The 18,164-nt window shown below is 41.2% G+C and overlaps 1 protein-coding gene across 4 annotated transcripts in view; it reads right to left on the bottom strand.

Annotated features, from left to right (window-relative positions):
- The window catches only part of MYO5B (myosin VB), a 330,775-nt gene that overhangs the window by 7,975 nt on the left and 304,636 nt on the right, over window positions 1-18,164 (bottom strand). For all 4 annotated transcript variants that reach the window (XM_087958648.1, XM_087958649.1, XM_087958650.1 and 1 more), the window contains 7 exons: window positions 11,771-11,914; window positions 10,843-10,994; window positions 9,306-9,395; window positions 5,942-6,092; window positions 4,711-4,996; window positions 3,181-3,355; window positions 2,301-2,381 (listed from right to left, as the gene is read on the bottom strand). In XM_087958648.1, coding sequence (XP_087814774.1) covers window positions 2,301-2,381; window positions 3,181-3,355; window positions 4,711-4,996; window positions 5,942-6,092; window positions 9,306-9,395; window positions 10,843-10,994; window positions 11,771-11,914 — 1,079 coding nt within the window. The remainder of the gene's footprint in view (window positions 1-2,300; window positions 2,382-3,180; window positions 3,356-4,710; window positions 4,997-5,941; window positions 6,093-9,305; window positions 9,396-10,842; window positions 10,995-11,770; window positions 11,915-18,164) is intronic.

Genomic DNA, 18,164 nt, shown 5'->3' with positions numbered 1-18,164 from the left:
CCATTTCTTAGCACCTCCAAAATGGGTCTCAGATATCAAATCAGAAAAAAAGTCATCTCCAAACAGGCTATTGCTGCCATTTGAAATAGAAAATACTAAGACTCCCTGGGTCAACTAATTGACTTAAAGGTAGTTTATGTACAGGTAGTCCTCACCTTACGACCACAATTGTGCCCAACATTTATGTTGCTAAGTGAGAAATTTGTTAAGTGAGTTTTGCCCCCTTTTACAACTTTTCTTGCCCCATTTGTTAAGTAGATCACTGCAGTGGTTAAATTGGTAACACGGTTGTTAAGTGAACCTGGTTTCCCCATTGACTTTACTTGTCAGAACGTCACAAAAAGGGGATCACATTTAGTTTAGTTTACTTTATTGTCATTGCACCTCGTACAACACCATCCTCAGTGTACATCATGACCATGAAAATAAACACAAACACACATCCTTCACCCTCCACACATTGAACCGAAAACCACCAACACTACATCAACACTGCACTATACAGCAGAATTCAACAGAACTACTGCCCTGGGATAGAAGCTGTTTTTCAGCCTATTTGTCCTTGTTTTTATTGTCCTGTACCGTCTGCCAGATGGTAATAGTTAAAAAAAAAGGGTGCCCAGGATGAGATAGATCTTTGAGAATGTTTTGAACTTTCTTAAGGCAGCGGGAGCTATAAAGCTCTTCCAAAGAGGGGAGAGGGCAACCAATGAAGTTTTATGCAATGACATTAACCCTCTGGAGTGCTGTCCTATCTGCCACTGTGCAATTGGTCGTATAATCTCTGCTGGGCCCTTTTGACCAGGGCTGCAATGTGAGCACCTCAAGTCAGATCCCACATGACCCTGGGACACTGCAACGATCATAAATGAGAGTCAGTTGCCAAGTGTCTTAATTTTGATCATGTGACTATAGGGATGCTACAATGGTCATAAGTGTGAAAAATGGTCATACATCACTTTTTTCAGTGCTGTTGTAACTTTGAATGGTCATTAAGCGAACCGTTGTATGTCGAGGACTACCCGTATTCCTACTTATGAGAAGACACATAGATGAGAGGCTAATGGGAGAATACTTGTTTGCTTTTCAATGGTAGAGGCTACAGCCAGCTCAAGATTTAATTGTTGGGTTTCTGTCATTGATGGGAAGAATAGCTACTATAAAAATGAATATTTTACCAAGACTATTATACTTATTTCAAAAAATTCCAATAAAGCTGGAGGGGGGGGGAATATTTTGAAGAACTAGATAAAATAATACTATGATATATTTGGTTAGGGAAAAAAGCAAGAAGAAGCCTGAAAATGTTGCAGGATTCCCAAAAAGGAAAAGCTTTGCGTTGCCAGATTGGGAATTGTATTATCAGGCCTCGGTACTTTTACATAGGTGAAAGAATGGATTAATTTGAGGCATAAAAGACTATTAACCGTAGAGGGATATGACCTTCAGTTAGGTTGGCATGCTTTCTTATGGTATGGGAAAAATAAGATACTATTAGCTAGTATATATTTACTTCTGTCCTGTTCTCCTAATACACTAAACCAGAGGTCTCCAAACTTGGCAACTTTAAGACTTGTGGACTTCAACTCCCAGAATTCTGGGAGTTGAAGTCCACAAGTCTTAAAGTTGCCAAGTTTGGGGACCCCTGCGCTAAATAACAATCCATTAACATTTTCAATGTTAACTATTAGCTATTAACTATTAGCTAAGATACTAGCTATTTTCAAAGACATTATATTAGAAATGCACTGCTATCATATGGGTAAAAATTAAAGAACAACACTATTTGAAAATACCAGTCTGGCTTTCCACAATGGAAGCACTGACACATCCTAACGTTATCAATATGGAACAAATTATAAGATACAGTGATATTTTGAATGAAAAGGGGGAATTAAAAACTAAGCAAGAATTGAGCAGTCAAGGGATGGATAGAGCATGGTGGCCACAAGAGCAGATACAATCCCGATATGAGAAAGATGCTAAAATGTATGGTTTTAAGATTTAACTGTTGGGTTCCTGATGATCACTAACCCTGGTCGTTTTCCTACAGACATTTCATCAACAGGCTAGACAATATCCCTGCGTAGGGGAATTAGGTTTGCTTGATTGTTTACAGATAGTCTTCAACTTATGACCGGTCACTTAGATGTTCAGAGTTATGGTAGACCTCCCTAGGAGTAATGACCCAGTTCTGAAATTTCAATAGCCAGACCTCCAAAGATGCATGATAAAAACTAGACACAACCTTTTAATTGTGTGACAGATGTAAAATTGCCTATATTTAGAATATAGCTTACCTGTATGTTTCTTATGAAGCTTACTGTCACTCGCTCTTCAAACTCGTTCACAGGAGTGTAAAGATTTAGTATTTTTACAATCTAAGGAGCAAAGATCAAATGAGGGTTATAGAGGAGATGCAACACACTCTACGACATCACAGGTCCTCAACAGAACAAGCGTAGGAAATGGGTGGAATTTCAGCTTAGAAAGCAAGACAGGCTTGATCCCATCTGCAAGCAGGCCTTCAAGAGAACTGGTGCGCCTGAATGTGTGCCCCCTTTATCCACAATTGTACATATTGTGCAAGATTGACCACAACGTGTGCTCTCTGGTTCCCTAGAAGACCTGCACGAAGCAACATCCAGAGGTGATCACCTCTGAATTGGACATCCACTTATGAAGCTGCTGCCGTACACCTGTAGAAGTTTTGTATGTAATTTTGCAGATTGTGTATATATATTTACTTCTGTCCTGTTCTCCTAATACTCTAAACCAGAGGTCTCCAAACTTGGCAACTTTAAGACTTGTGGACTTCAACTCCTAGAATTCTGGGAGCTGAAGTCCACAAGTCTTAAAGCTGCCAAGTTTGGGGACCTCTGGGCTAAACAATAATCCATTAACATTTTCAAGTTCCCTTAGTTACTTAAAATAATCTTCATCAGTCAGATGCTGGATTTGGCCAAAGCAAAAAAGGTTTTGGGGAATTATTTGCAAATTATCAGCACTACACCATTATAATTTGACCCAAAGCAAGGATGCCTAAGTTCAAATCCTTACTCTGACTTGAAGCTCCCTTGCAACCTTCTACACTGAATGAACAGAATTTGAAGAAGAAATGGGTAAATTCTCATGTTCAACCTTTTTATCAGTTGTTCTGAATTCGTAAATAATGTGTACCTGCTGGGTAGTGAGGGATGTGCATAAGGAACAGATGGCCTCAGCATCTTCAGGTGTTTTCTTTTTCAGCTGCAGGAGTTGTGCTGCCTGGATCAGTGGTTCCAGGGTTTTGGCAGCCCCACTCGGATGCAGGTTCTTCCCTCTCAGCCATTCCTCCAGTTGGCTGATGTTAAACCTGGAACCCAACACAATGAAGACACAAGTTATGAGAAGAATTAGCAAGATGCTTCTGAATCCTGCTGAAAGGTTGGAAGTGATCTCAACCAGCCTGTGCCCGAATCGGTTAGTAAAGGATGTATCTCCAAGCTCCTTGAGAGCAGCCACTGAGTGGAATTAACAAGATTGATGGAATTTTTCCCTTGCATGTTTACAGTTTCCTTTTGTTTGGGTCAACTGAGTGTAGATCCATTGGTTCCAACAGGAATTGACTGACTGGCTTGCCACCTGAGCTTGCTGCCTGAAAGAGCGTGACTGGCCCATAGTCACCCAGCTGCCTTTTATGCCTAGGTCAGAATTAAAACTTATTTGGTGATTGGCCCAAAGTTACCCAGCCAGCTTTTGTGCCTAAGGTGGGACTAGAACTTACTGTCTCTTGATGATTGGCCCAAAATTACCCAGCCAGCTTGCATGCCTAAGGCAGGACTAAAACTTACCGTCTCCTGGTCATTGGTCCAAAGTCACCCATCCTGCTTTTGTGCCTAAAGCAGGACTGGAACTCACTCGCTAGTTTCTAACCTGATGCCTTAACCACTAAACCAAACTGGAAAAATACTCTGACACAAAGCAGCACTTTGTGTTACCATCAACCTATGAATGCAGTACCCAGGCAGGTGTGGCAAGCAAACCTTAAAGGCCATTTTCCCAAAATATGTCACATTGCAGCCTGCTTTCACTTCAAATGTTGTGGCGCAGTGGTTAGAGTGCAGTACTGCAGGCTACTTCTGCTGACTGCCGACTGTCTGCAATTTGGCAGTTCGAATCTGATCAGGCTCAAGGTTGACTCAGCCTTCCATTCTTCCAAGGTGGGTAAAATGAGGACCCAGATTATTGGGGGCAGTAGGCTGACTATGTAAACTGCTTAGAGAAGGCTGTAAAAGCACTGGGAAGTGATATATAAGTCTAAGTACTATTGCTAAGCCAACGACACTCCCAGGTAGAGCAACTGTAATGAAGGAGGACCAGATTTACACCAGGATGATCTATCATTTCCCTTCCTTTGTTTTTGGGCACAGTCCTTTAGCTTGCAATGGCTGAATAGCCAAAGGTTCTGAAGCATGAAGAGGGAGTATCATTATTCCATGCGTGTCCAGGGTTACTTTCATCCATCTATAGCAGTATGTCTCAACTTCTGCAACTTTTAAGACATATGGACTTCAACTCCCAGAATTCCCCAGCCAGCATGAAGTGAAGTCCACAAGTCTTAAAGTTGCCAAGGTTGAGACACAGATCTACAGGAAGTAGGACTTCCTCCTCCAACAAAACACTCAGCCTTGAATGCGTCACCCATCTACCTTTCATCCTGAATCTTACCTCATCTGCATGCCAGTGCTCCAAGAACATACATCCTTCCTCAGCAGGAGGTTGTTCAAGGCCACAGCATTGATCATATAGAAGAGCTGCTTAATGGCCTGTTGGATGATCTCTGGGTCAAGGCCCTGGTCGTACATGATGCTCAGAAACGTGTTCAGTTGGCGGATGATTGCTTCCAAACTGTAGGTGTTTTCGCTGTCCCCTCTGCTGGAGCTTCGTTTGCGATAGCCCATTGGCTTGATACCTGACAGGCCTTGGATGCTTTCATTTTCCAATACCGCAGTCACTGAGAAGGGAAAGAAAGAAAAGAAATACTCAAACAGGGAACAACATAAGCTGCGCAAATTCTAATTTTCCCATAATTGTTTACAATCGGTGTGTCAACTCAAAAAGATTTCTCTGGTCTTTTAGAGCAGGGGTCCCCAACCACCGGTCCGCAGACCAGTACCGTCCGTGGAACAAGTCCTACCGGCTGCTGGCTTGCTGGCGCCGCCATCTTTTTGATGAAAAAGTGCTTCCGGTGAGCTTTTCTGGGTAGAAAGCTCACCGAAACACGCTTTCAAAAAAGATGGCGGCATTAGCGCTCGTGAGCTTTTCCGGGTAGAAAGCCATTTCTGCCGGAAAGCTCACGAGCGCTGTGCCGCCATTTTTTGATGAAAAAGTGCTTCCGGTCGGAAGCACTTTTCATCAAAAAGATGGCGGCACCCAGCTGATGCCGGCACCGGCGCGCGCCCAGCTGATGCCGGTACCGGGCTGCGGCGTAAAAAGGTTGGGGATCACTGTTTTAGAGTTGCCAGCAGAAAGGGAATGGGGGAAGTAGTGCACTCCTTAAATGCTTCGTAGAAAATTGCTAGGCGGCCGAAGCTTCTGGCACACAAGATTATTACTGGAGAGCATGATTAATGATTCTTGGCTATGGATGTGTCCCATTGGAGAATATACATCCAAGGGGGTGGGGGAAAGATCAGGGTCAAGGGTGAAATGAATGTTGTGTCTCAGAGATGGCTGCACCCAGGTAATAAATCTTGTTTTCCTGATTTTCCTTCACTCATGATTTGAATGGGGGTGGATGCTGGAGCCCTGACACGGTGGCTCTTGGATTCTCCTCTCCAATTTCCCACCCTGGCTGAGCAATTCTGAAATTTGAAATCCACAGGTGGCCAAGGCTGGACACCCCCGATGTAGATAATCCTCAATGGTACTACTCAGTTGAGTTAATTATGCCTTTCACCTATCATGGGCTGCAAGACGCCTTCGGCAATTTTGATGAGTTGCTGGTAGATCTGGATGGAGAGATCACTCAGGACCTGACGGTACTCGGTGAGGTCAAAGTTCTTCAGGCAATGCTCATTCTGCTTGGGGGTATTTTGGGTCATAAACCCCTGCAAAGGAAGAACAACAGAAAATAGCAATGCAACGGCAGGTTAGATTACAATTATGAAGAGAAAAGCTCCAAGTATTGGAAGGTTGGTAGGTAAGGCAAAAGTTTGTGGAGCAAATTCTGAGGAGAACTGGAACTTTTGGCCTAGATTTTAGAAAAAAAAAACCTGTAGCCATCTTGGAAGTGAACATTTAAGATGGCTACAGGGTGCAATATAATTCTTATGATGCCCATAGCAGGGGGATCAAACTTGATTTCATTGAGGACCGCGTCAGAGTTGTGTTTGACCTCGTGTGTGTGTGTGGCCTGGGGGGGGGGAGGGGCATGGCCAGCTCGACGTCAGTTTTCAGCTGCGACGAACTCCTGCAGCCCTCTGCCAGCAAAAATGGAGCGCTGGTGGACTGCATGTACCCCCATCCCGAGCTCCGTTTACAGCTGCAACAGCCTCCTTCAGCCCTCCAGGATGCATTTTCACTGGCAGAGGCACCACCGGCCGGTCCTTTACTGTTACCAGGACGGCCCTGCGGGCCAGATCTAAGCACCCGGTGGGCCGGATCTGGCCCGCGGGCCTTGAGATTGACACCCCTGGCCTAAAGAGCTGTTTCAGGCTTCCCTGTATTCCAGTTACTTCTATAGGCAGATTGCCATAGGATAGGTCTGCTACCAAGAACTTCTCTCCAAGTGACAAAGAGTGAACATTTGCCAAGTTAAGAACTGAAGTTTGCAGCTGTATTAAATATTTCCACCCACAAAGTGTGGAAAAGAGATCAGGAGGCAGGAAAGGAAAACTTAAGATTCATCGCCTCTTCTTGCTTTAGACTAATTTTCATTTTGATGTTAGTTCATGAAATCAGGTTAAAATGTGGAATCAGGCATTTTGTCTACTACCAACGGTGCAGGAGCGTGAATGCTAACTCAGAAGTGAATTCAATAAAGGCTTGTGTCCAGAAAACTGCAAAGTTCATAGAACAAAAGTATTGCTTGTTCTTTTAATTAGTTACATGATCAGCCCAATAGTCCAATCTATAATTCATTAACATCAGCAGATACTCAAATTGGAATAGTAGCTATAATTTCAAGCCAAAATTTATAAGAGGCAAAAAGACATACTAATAGCAAATTAATTTCCTCTTGGTCAACTCTTCCATCCTGAAGAGACAGCAATAGGACGTGGACTTAGATAGCCACAGAGTCCTTACAGCCCCCTCTAAGCAATTTTACAGAGTCAGCCTATTGCCCCCAACAATCTGGGTCTCCATTTTACCGACCTCGGAAGGATGGGAGGCTGAGTCAACCTTAAACCCTGTCAGGATCGAACTCCAGGATGTGGGCAGAGTTAACCTGCAATATTGTCTCCTTACCACTGCGCCATCAGGGCTCAAAGACCTGGCATGAAATGGTATTGTATACTTACAACGGTTCATTAATGGCAGTTACAATGGCAGTGAAAAAAAGTGACTTATGACCATTTTTCACAGTTACGACCTGCACTTTTCACAGTTACAACCCCTATAGTCACGTGATCAAAATTCAGATGCTTGGCAACTGGTTCATATTTATGACGTTTGCAGTACCCTGGGATCATGTGATCACCTTTTATGACCTTCTCATAAGTAAAGTCAATGGGGAAGCCAGTGGCAACTCTAAAAAGACCATAGAAATGTTTTATTTCTACACCCAGGCACACCCAGGCATTGCTGGACATGTTAACTCCCAATAAATCCTTTTGAAGTTTTGGAAGTTTGGCTTGAGACTCATGATTTAATTGGGGTAACTGCCAGAATCCTGACAGCCAGATTGACTTAACAAGCGGGTTACTGACTTATCAACTGCAGTGATTCACTTACCAACCGGGGCAAGAGAGGTCATAAAACGGGGCAAAACTCACTTAACGAATATCTCATTTAATAACAGAAATTTGGGGCTCAATTGTGATCGTAAGTCGAGGACTACACCGTACTTTACCAACAATCTTTACATGAGACACCTAAATTGCAGAAAAGTCCTTAGCAAATCTCCCACTGACCTCAACGCGAATATATTCACTGTAGTCTGGAAATCTCCAGACATACAGGTTGTCCTTGACTTATGACAACGATTAGGACTGGAGCTCCTGTCCCTAAGCAACGTGGTTGATAAGTCTGTGACACTAATTTTACTACGTCACTCAGTGAATCGCACAACTGTTCAGTTAATCCAGCTTCCCCCACTGACTTGGCTTGTTGGAGGCCAGCTGGGAAGGTTGCAAATGGCAATCCCCTGGCCCTGGGAAGCGGCAACCATTGTAAATTATGCGAATTACCAAGTGTCCAAATTGCGATCGCATGACCACAGGGCCACTGCAACAGTTGTCAGTGCGAGGACTGGCCGTAATTTAACACTGTAAGCTGCCCAGAGTTGCTTTCAAATGAGATGCACAGCAAATCAATTGTTGTGGCCCGCCAACGGCCAGCAGAGCTGGCGTCAGACTTGGACAATGAGGAGGTTGGGGAGGAACATGGGCCAGTCCTGGAGTCTGGGGAAGGCTCCGACGAATGCTCTGCGTCAGAGGCAGAGATGGGGCCAGGGCCGTCCAACAGTTATCAGCTGTCTTTGAAGTCGGAGATCACTGGGAAAGAAGAACAGCTGAAGCCTGTTCCCAGTGTGCACATGCGCAGAGCTGCTAGGAGAAGGGAACAGTTAAGGAACAAGGGTCGACTTGGGAGTAAAGGCTCAGGTGGATGGTGAATGGCCCCCTCCCATAGGTAATAAAGAGGAGTGAAAAGGGAGTGGTGTTTGGCGGAGACAATTAGTTCAATTCATTAGGGTGAAGATCTGTTCCTGACTTCTTGCCAAGTAATGTCTGCTACAGTGTGGTGTTTGGAGGATATCAGCCTGGCAACTCTCCGAGCCTGATAAAGGTCTGTAGTTGTGTAATCTCATGAAAGACTGTTTGCCGGGACTTTGCTGGAGAGGAATTCCCTTTAACCTAAATAAAAGGGGTTTTATCGGAACAAGGAGTCTGCTTCATGCTTTTGGGAAGCCTAGGTCAGAACATCAGTGTGATAAATAAATAAATCCCTTTTTTCAGTATTGTTAGGACTTCAAAAGATGGTCAAATTGAATGGTCATAAGTCATGGACTATCTGTACTGTATGACCATCCATCAGGGAGAATCAAAGAGAGTTTTTTTTTAGCAACAAGGCTCTCGTCCCTGATACAATCATTCTCTCACCGTATCTCCGCTGTATTGCTTCAGACAATGTAGAAGGCGACACATGTTGGACAGCCAGAACGACGTCATCTCAAAATCCTCGTTATATTTCTATGGAGAAGGCCAAAAAATACCATGAATAGCAATAGCAATAGCACTTAGACTTATATACCGCTTCACAGCACTTTTCCAACCCACTCTAAGTGGTTTACAGAGTCAGCCTATTGCCCCCAACAATCTGGGTCCTCATTTTGACCTTGAAGGATGGGAGGCTGAGTCAACCTTGAGCCTGGTGAGATTTGGTCTGCCAACTTGCAGTCAGCAGAAGTAGCCTGCAGTACTGCATTCTAACCACTGCGCCACCACGGCTCAGTGGTGAATCTTTTCCTTTGGTCAGTTATGCCATAAAAAGGATCAGCAACTAGAAACACAGCGTCCTGTTCGAGAGCCTCTCAAGAAGGTGGCCTACAAGGGGTTGTCATTAGATAAATTAATAAGTAAGAATCCTTTCCCTTAGGAGGTCTTCGCTTGAAATATTAACCTATTATTTCCAAGTCTTGTGTTGGAAAAGGAGTGCTGGATTTCCAGGGGTTTGCCTGGAAGAAAAGATAGATCAGGGAGTCTAAAGGAAGGCCCTAAGGAGAGAGGAGCAGATGTAGTAATGGTCCATAAAGACCCATAGAGATGCTTCTAATTTGCTTCCTTTAACAGAACATATAGAGTTGGAAGGGACCTTGGAGGTCTTCTAGTCCAACCCCCTGCTCAAGCAGGAGACCCTATTCCATTAGAGACAAATGGGTGTCCAATGTCCTCCTAAAACCCTCCAACGATTGAGCACCCACAACTTCTGGAGGCCAGCCGTTCCACTGGTTAACTGTTCCAACTGTCAGGAAATTTATCGTTAATTCTAGATTGCTTCTCTCTTAATTAATTTCCATCCATTGCCCATAAAATCTCAGTTTACAAATAAACTCTACTTTCTACTTCGTCCTTTATCTCCTACATAAAACATGTTTGTCCCCGTAGATACCTTGTGTCAGGGTATCTCTCTCTCTCTCTCTCTCTCTCTCTTTGATGTTGTTGATCTCACAGTCACACTGTGCAAACTCTGACACCTTTGAGTCATCTCAAAGGTGTAAAGGTCAAAGGTTCCCCTTGCACATACAGGCTAGTCCTTTCCAGCTCTAGGGATCGGTGCTCATCTCCGTTACAAACCCGAACAGCCAGTACTGTCTAAAGACGTCTCTGTGGTCATGTGGCCGGCATGACTAAATGCCAAAGGTGCACGGAACGCTGTTACCTTCCCACCAAAGGGGTCCCTATTTTTCTACTTGCATTTTTTACATGCTTTCGAACTGCTAGGTTGGCAAAAGCTGAGACAAGGAACAAGAGCTCACTCCGTTACGCGGTCCTAGGGATTTGAACCGCTGACCTTTTTGATCGACAAGCTCAGCGTCTTAGCCACTGAGCCACTGCGTCCCTTTATATACTCAAGGGAATATATATCATGCAATAAACATTCCAAAGTCTACCAGTGAAAAAGGAAACTTATTTTTACCTTTAATACTTTTTTAACACTGTTAATAGTGGAGGTAAGCAACGAATGCACTTTTTGATCATCATTAATGTAATCAGCATGTCTGATGCACATAAATAGGATGTAGGCAGGCAAGCAGGGCACAGTGGCAGATACTGTTTGGGGCTTCAGATCTGTGGGCAGGAAAGAAAACCTTTGAACAACAGGAGTCCTTAGCAATTTAAAGTATAAATTCTATACCGATGGACCCTGGACACTTACCTAAATCAAAATTAGTCACCGAATTATTTTTATTAACTGATCTCATTTCTCCAGCATAAAATATATTTAAACCTCTGTCCTATTTTTAACAATCCCTTTATTCCCATTATATATTTTGGAGTAGAACCATGCCAAGCCAAGAAAGAAAACGAAAATGAATAATGCTTGATGATAAATTGTTCAATGTGTAAATCAAGTTCTTCAACCTTTCAAAATGACATTTATGATTCTTCTCAATGTTATAAAGACTTTCCCCTTTTACAAGAATAACAATGGTAGGGGAAGTGCTGTGTTCCCTATCACCAGACACATTTAAGAGAAAATAGACAGCCCTTTTAAAATTTGGACTTCCCAATGAACAGGAAGGAGATTACTTGACTACTTATAATAGGTAAATCCCCTCTTCCAACTCTACAATCCTATGACTCTGAAGCAGGGGTCCCCAAACTTGGCAACTTTAAGACTTGTGGACTTCAACTCCCAGAATTCCTCAGCCAGCTATGAGTTGAAGCCCACAAGTCTTAAAGTTGCCAAGTTTGGAGACCTCTGCTCTGATGAATAGATTCGTTCTTACTTTGGCAGCAAACTATTACAAAGCCCATTTATTAAGATTATTACAAACTATTACAAAGCCCATTTATTAAGAATATTAAGAGCTAGATGGAAACGCTAAACAAAATCATTTTACCTGTAATGAGATTTTTTAGGAGTGAAGATTCATCCTCTTCGCAATATTCTAACATTCCCTGGAAGTCCTTTTCCTTCCTTTGCACGGCGACTTGCCGGCTGATTTCGTGTTTCCGCTTCTCAGAGTGTGTAATGGCTTGATCAGCTGTGAAAGGCAAATCAAGAACAAAGTCAACCCCTTTCCCAGATGGCCTGAAGCAGCCGCACTCTTCAGAGGCCCCTCTGCGGTCTGGTTGACTCAGTGGTCTGTCCCAGGCTCATTGGAGCTACAAAAATGATAACTGAGATAACACAAGATATCAAAGAAAAGTTCTGATTCTGGTTAAAAAGCCGGAAGATGGTTATGCAACTGTGTGGTTCCTTCTCATATTCTTCAGAGTAAATGCTATGGTAAAACCCAGCATTACCTTGAAATAGAACCACACACCACCTACCTGTACTCTAATGACTATTATTAATACTGAGGTCTCATATCATGAAAACTAATTATAAAACATCGTTATATTTTACTCCTAGCAACCACATATATTAGAAAGCCAAAACATATGGTCCATTTCCTGGTCTTGTATAGTCTAGCATTTGATCACAAAGGCTGCCAGCAGATACCTGTGGATCTTATGTCCAAGTCTTTCTCCTTTATCTCCTGCTTTAAAGAGCTTGTTGCACTGGTCTGGAGATTACACCTGCTATCTTGGACATATTCCACCTTTTCCTGAATATTTTCCAACAACCGCAAAAGAACCCACTCCACAGATTTTTAAAAATGTATGTGCTGAGAAGGAAGCCAACACATGTGTTGGTGGGGGGGGAATGGCAGTCCAAATAATGGATCTTTTCCATCAGTTGTTCAATAGAAAAAAGATTTTACTGTTCTAAAAATATATATGCATGTATGTACACACAGACACATACATACGTATACAAGACGCACCCAAAGTCAAGACCCATAAATAATCCATTACATAAATCACATTAAATGCTCATTTTGTTTGTCATTTTTTTAAACACTTCTTTAATCATTTGACATAGGCAATTTGAGCATTTCTGCATACAGTAATTTTTCTCTTTAAAAAGTTATTAAAACATTGTAATTGACCTATGGGTCTTTTGTATTATTATCTTTTGGTGCATAATTCATTTAATAATAGTTCAAATGAAATGTTTTACTTTAGTTTTTGTTGATAATTGTATTATTTATTTTAATACAATACAATTTATTTATTTACTTTAGTTTTCGTTGATAATTGTGTTATTGTATTAGCTCAAAGATTCAATGAAAATTATATATATAAAAAGGTTGAACTGGAAATGTAACAAATAAATCTTATCCCTGTTTTACCATTTCTGTGATTCTCGCCATATTTCAGTGGTGTAAGTATGCTAGAGTTATTGCATCATTTGCTATATCTAACCTTACTTTCGGGACTCAGTAAAACTCTTTGGATTTAGAATAGGGGTCTCCTAACATGGCAACTCTTAAGACTGGTGGAGTTCAACTCCAAGAATTTCAGCCAGCGTGAAATCCACAAGTCCTGAAGTTGCCATATTTGGAGATGCCTGTTTTAGAGAAAACATAATATCATTGTAAGTATAGGTCCTATCTGACATATAAAAAATAAATAACCTCCAAGTCTTAATAAGAAGATGAAGATGGTAATCAAATTGAAGGTTTATAACCTTGCTAAGGATAATGGGTAATTTCTGCTGCCTTGCCTTCACCAGGGAACAAATGCTGCAGTTGCAAAATGCATTAAAGAAATGGATATGAAGACACAACTCAAGTAACTTTGTGCCAGTCAGTTTCATGCCTATAAATTATAATGACAAGAACCATCTGTGCCAGTTGCCATGATGTGTACAGTCTTCAATTCCTTTGGTTGAATTTCATTTAATGATCAGCTTTCTGAGAACCAGGTTTTGGGATCCAAGCTGCAGTAGCTAATCACTCCGTCAAGCCATCAAAATCAAAAGAATATATTTCTAATATGCTGCTTCTCCTTTCCATCAATGCAAATACATAGCAATCTCTAAAAATCAGCCTTTAAGGCAGTGAGAACCAGCAGGTGGAGACATTCTCCTCTGATACTGCAAATAGCAAGACCAAAGGAAGATTTGACCATAGCAGGGCGAGAAAAAAAAAAACTTTTTAAAGTTTTCTAGTCTTGCCCCTTTCAATAAACAGAAGAGCAAATATCCAATCAACGAAGACGACTACGTGTAAGGACAATGTAGCTCAAGGGTCTTCAAACTTGACAGCTTTAAGACTTGTGGACTTCAACTCCCAGAATTCCTGAGCTAACATGACTGGAGGAGGAATTCTGGGAGTTGAAGTCCACAAGTCTTAAAGCTGTCAAGTTTGAAGACCGCTCTTTGAAATGCAAAACTATGTTTCAAGACAGACAGGGCTGTCAATTTAACACTTGCCTCCCTCTCCTTAAAAAGCAGCTGAACCTTCCTAGGATTATATAGGAGCTAAAGAAGGAAACTGCTAGACCCCAGGAAAGAAGTTGCAAACAGGTACTAAGTTGCATCTCACAGCTCTGCAAAGGATATGAGAGAAACAACCAGGAATTGTCCATGGAGATTCTCAGTCCTCTAGGTCAGCGTTGTCCCAAAGGTGCTTTTTCAAGAGGCAACTGGACTTTCTGTTTTTTTCTTCAAAGACGTTTCACTTCTCATCCAAGAAGCTTCTTCATCTCAGTGCTCAGAGCTAAAGAAGCTTCTTGGATGAGAAGCGAAATGTCTTCAAAGAAAAACCAGAATGTCCAGTTGCCTTTTTAAAAAGCACCTTTGGGACAACCAGGAATAGTGATGGCTCCTAATACAGGTAGTCCTTGATTATTTACTGACCATTCAAAATTACAATGGTACTGAAGTGATTTATGACTGCTTTTACACTTACAACTGTGGTAGCCTCCCCATGGTCACATGATCAAAATTCACAGGTTTGGCAACTGACTCATTTATGACAGTTGTGGTGTCCTGAGGTAATGTGATCACTTTTGGCGACCTTCTGACAAACAAAGTCAATGGGGAAGCCAGATTCACTTCACAACCATGTTACTATCAGCCATGAGCCGTGGTGGCGCAGTGGTTAGAATGTAGTACTGCAGGTTACTTCTGCTGACAGCTGGCTGCCTGCAGTTGGGCAGTTCAAATCCCACCAGGCTCAAAGTTGACTCAGCCTTCCATCCTTCTGAGGTCGGTAAAATGAGGACCCAGATGGTTGGGGGCAAGAGGCTGACACTGTAAAACCACTTAGAGAGGGCTGTAAATCACTATAAAGTGGTATATAAGTCTAAGTGCAATTGCTATTGCTACTAAAATTGGTGATGGCCAGCGGGGTCTTCCAAGAACCATTTCTCTTTATCTCAGTCAAGAAGAATTTTTTACTCTTATTTGTGCCGTTTTCTTGGTGCTCTCTGCGTGAAGCTGTATATAAGTCTAAGTGCTATGGCTACTAACATAACAGCAGTGATTCACTTAACAATTGTCTCGCTTGGCAACAAATTTGGGGATCAACTGCGGTCGTAAGTCGAGGATCACCTGTACTGTTCGCCCTTCCTTTGAAAAGCAGCTGCACTTGACTTCCGGTTTGAAGGGCTTCGGCGACAGACAGAAATCCGCGATCGTGCGCAGTTTCTGTCTGGGCTCACCGCTGGAGCGCCCTGAGCCGGCTGGTTTCAGGGCTAAGCCACCCCGTAGAGGTGTTGAAGAGTGGGGAGACCGCCAGCAGGGTTGAGGAGAGCTGCATCTCTCCTCCTCAGCTGGCCATTACTTCCTTTCCCGAAGGCGGTTGCAGCGGTGGTCAGAAATGGCCACCACAAAGGAGAACTCGACCGGAAAAGAATGCGCAGGAGGAAGATAAGAAGTGAAAGTTTTGGCTGACCGGGTTAAATTGTAAAAGCAACAACTAAGGTACCCTGGAATTTAAACTTACAAAAAATAACATCGCTCCCAAAGAAGAGTCGGAAGCAGCAAAGGAAAGTGAAAAGGGAAAATTTTGGCTTTTTTCCCCCTTCTCTCTCCTTCCCTATACTGACAACTAAGAGACTTAAATAAGAAATCGGAAAAATCCGCTTTGACATCAATAGGCAATTAAGCTGAAAATAAAACAAAATGCCAAAGGGATAATAAAGATTTCTGGACATTAAATTTTTTCTTTTTCATAAGCAGGAAGGGAGAGAAAAAGAATAAGGGAAGGATCTGGAAGAGGGAGGAGACTGCCTGGAATTAAAAAGAATCTACAGTAAAACTTCAACAAGACTTCTAAAAGATACATTTTAACTGAAACTTTGCAACTAAATAGTAACAAAAAAAAAGAGCAAAAAAGAAACAGCTTGCGTGTATTTGGATTATTTGGTGATCTTTAGATTCTTGGTTATTATATTTGAATGACTAAAATAAATCGGGTGGTTGTTTAAAATTTTTTACAATGGCACCACTTCTGGATGAATTGAAAATGGAACTTAAAAAGTACAAAGAAGATGCACAAGAAGGGAAGGGTTCTTTTGGCTTCGTTTTTCAATTCTTAGAAATGGAGATTTGGAACTATGAGAAACAACAAGAAACGTCTGCAAAACAAGAAGACTGGGACAAAGAAGAAGCCATCTTTAATGAACAAGCAATTTTATGTGGGGAAGAAAAAGGAAAGGGGGGAAAGAGAATGGAGAATTTAAGACTTAAAAAAACAACCAAAGAAAAGAAAAATAATTCGAAAAATAAGTATAATACTGGAAAGCAACAGAAAAGGGGAATACAGAAGAGAGAAATAGAGGTAGAGAGACAAGGGGGTAAAAAGGGGAGAGAGAAGAAGAGAGGGAAGAAGGAAAGGAAAAGAAGTTACAAAGGACCGGAGCAAGATATAGAGAAACAGGACCTATTTAGAGATAATGGGTGAAAATCTAACTGAAAAAGGGATTCTGTAAAGGTACATAAGATTGTATTGTTATATTAGTAATAGAAATAACTTTAGAAAATTGGAAACAATGTATGATTAAAATGAGGGATAAAATAGTTAGTGTAATTTAGTGAAATGTTTGTGAATAAAATAAGTGAAATAAAATAAATGAGAAAATGGAATTAGGAAGGAACAGGAACATTTTAATTAGTTAATGTTTTATAAAATATAAGTGAAGAGGGGGAGAATTAACTATGGAAAGCTTATAATTGTTCCCATAGAAGTATGATATTTAATTGAAAAGTAATGTTAAAGATGTTAAGACTTTAATGAATATTAATATTAATGATAGAATTGAATTGGAATGGAATGTTGTTTTAATTATATACATTTATATATTTTCTTTTTTTAAGAATACAGTGTGTATTTTAAGAATGTACCAAGCAGAATCCGAATGGAAGTTATGTATTATATTGAATGTTACAACTTTAGGGAAAAGATATAAAGGCGTCATACTCCAATCAGTAACTACAGGAGAAATTTTGTTTAATGAGAAAAGATAATATGAAATTGAAACAGGACAGACAAAAAATATAAATACAATGGTTTGAATTGAAATGAGATAATTAAAATAAAATTGAGAAAATTAAAAGAGGGGAGAAGCTATGCAGAAAATGTAAAATAGTAATAAGATATGGAATAGAATATAAAAATGAGCATGAACCTGAATTTGTGTCTGTACGAAGAAATGTAACCCGGGATTACGCTACTTTAAAAAAAGATGTTTTATTTGTATTTTTTTTCTTTTTGTGAAAACTCAAATAAAATTTACAAAAAAGAAAGAAAGAAAGAAAAGTAGCTGCACTTAAGTCTTCCCTCAAGCCTTATTCACATCTCAGAGCAAGAATATCAAATCATGTAAGAAAGCTAACAGTATCAAGATGAAATTATTGTCATGTTTATTCTAAAATGTAAAGTAATCTGGAACCATGCAACTCATGAAATGATGTGTCTATATAATTTGATGAACATTGCAAATATGACTATTGGTCAACTCATAAAACATTCCTATGCCTGTTTTAGTAGTTGCCATAAAAAGTGGGGGAGAGGAAGAAAATCTGGAAGAGCAATGCAGCAGTTTGAAAGCGAAAGTACATTCCAACTCTTATCTTTAAAAGATTGTAACTAAAATACCAGAGCTTTTGCCCGTGAATATATTTAATTGGAGGACGTGAATGATGACACCCAGCCCGTGAATGTGCTCAATTGGAGAATCTGATTTATGACACACTGGGGGGTGGGGGGAGGGGGAAACAGGCTCACAGGGGACTGTAAATTACGTGTGCCAGAGTTGGCTTCATACAGGGCAGTGCCAGTATGTTGCCTCTAATGAATCCTTTGAAGTTTTTTGAAGTTTGGCTTGAGAATCATGATTTAATTAGAGCGATTGCTGGAATCCTGACACTATTAATATAGAATCCATGATAAAAGAAGA

The sequence above is a fragment of the Notechis scutatus genome, chromosome 2 (genome assembly GCF_049901735.1).
Source record: "Notechis scutatus isolate UNSWTSFEM ecotype Mainland chromosome 2, rNotScu1.2, whole genome shotgun sequence".
In the NCBI taxonomy this organism is placed as follows: Eukaryota; Metazoa; Chordata; class Lepidosauria; order Squamata; family Elapidae; genus Notechis; species Notechis scutatus.
This window is presented reverse-complemented; position numbering and strand designations above follow the sequence as displayed.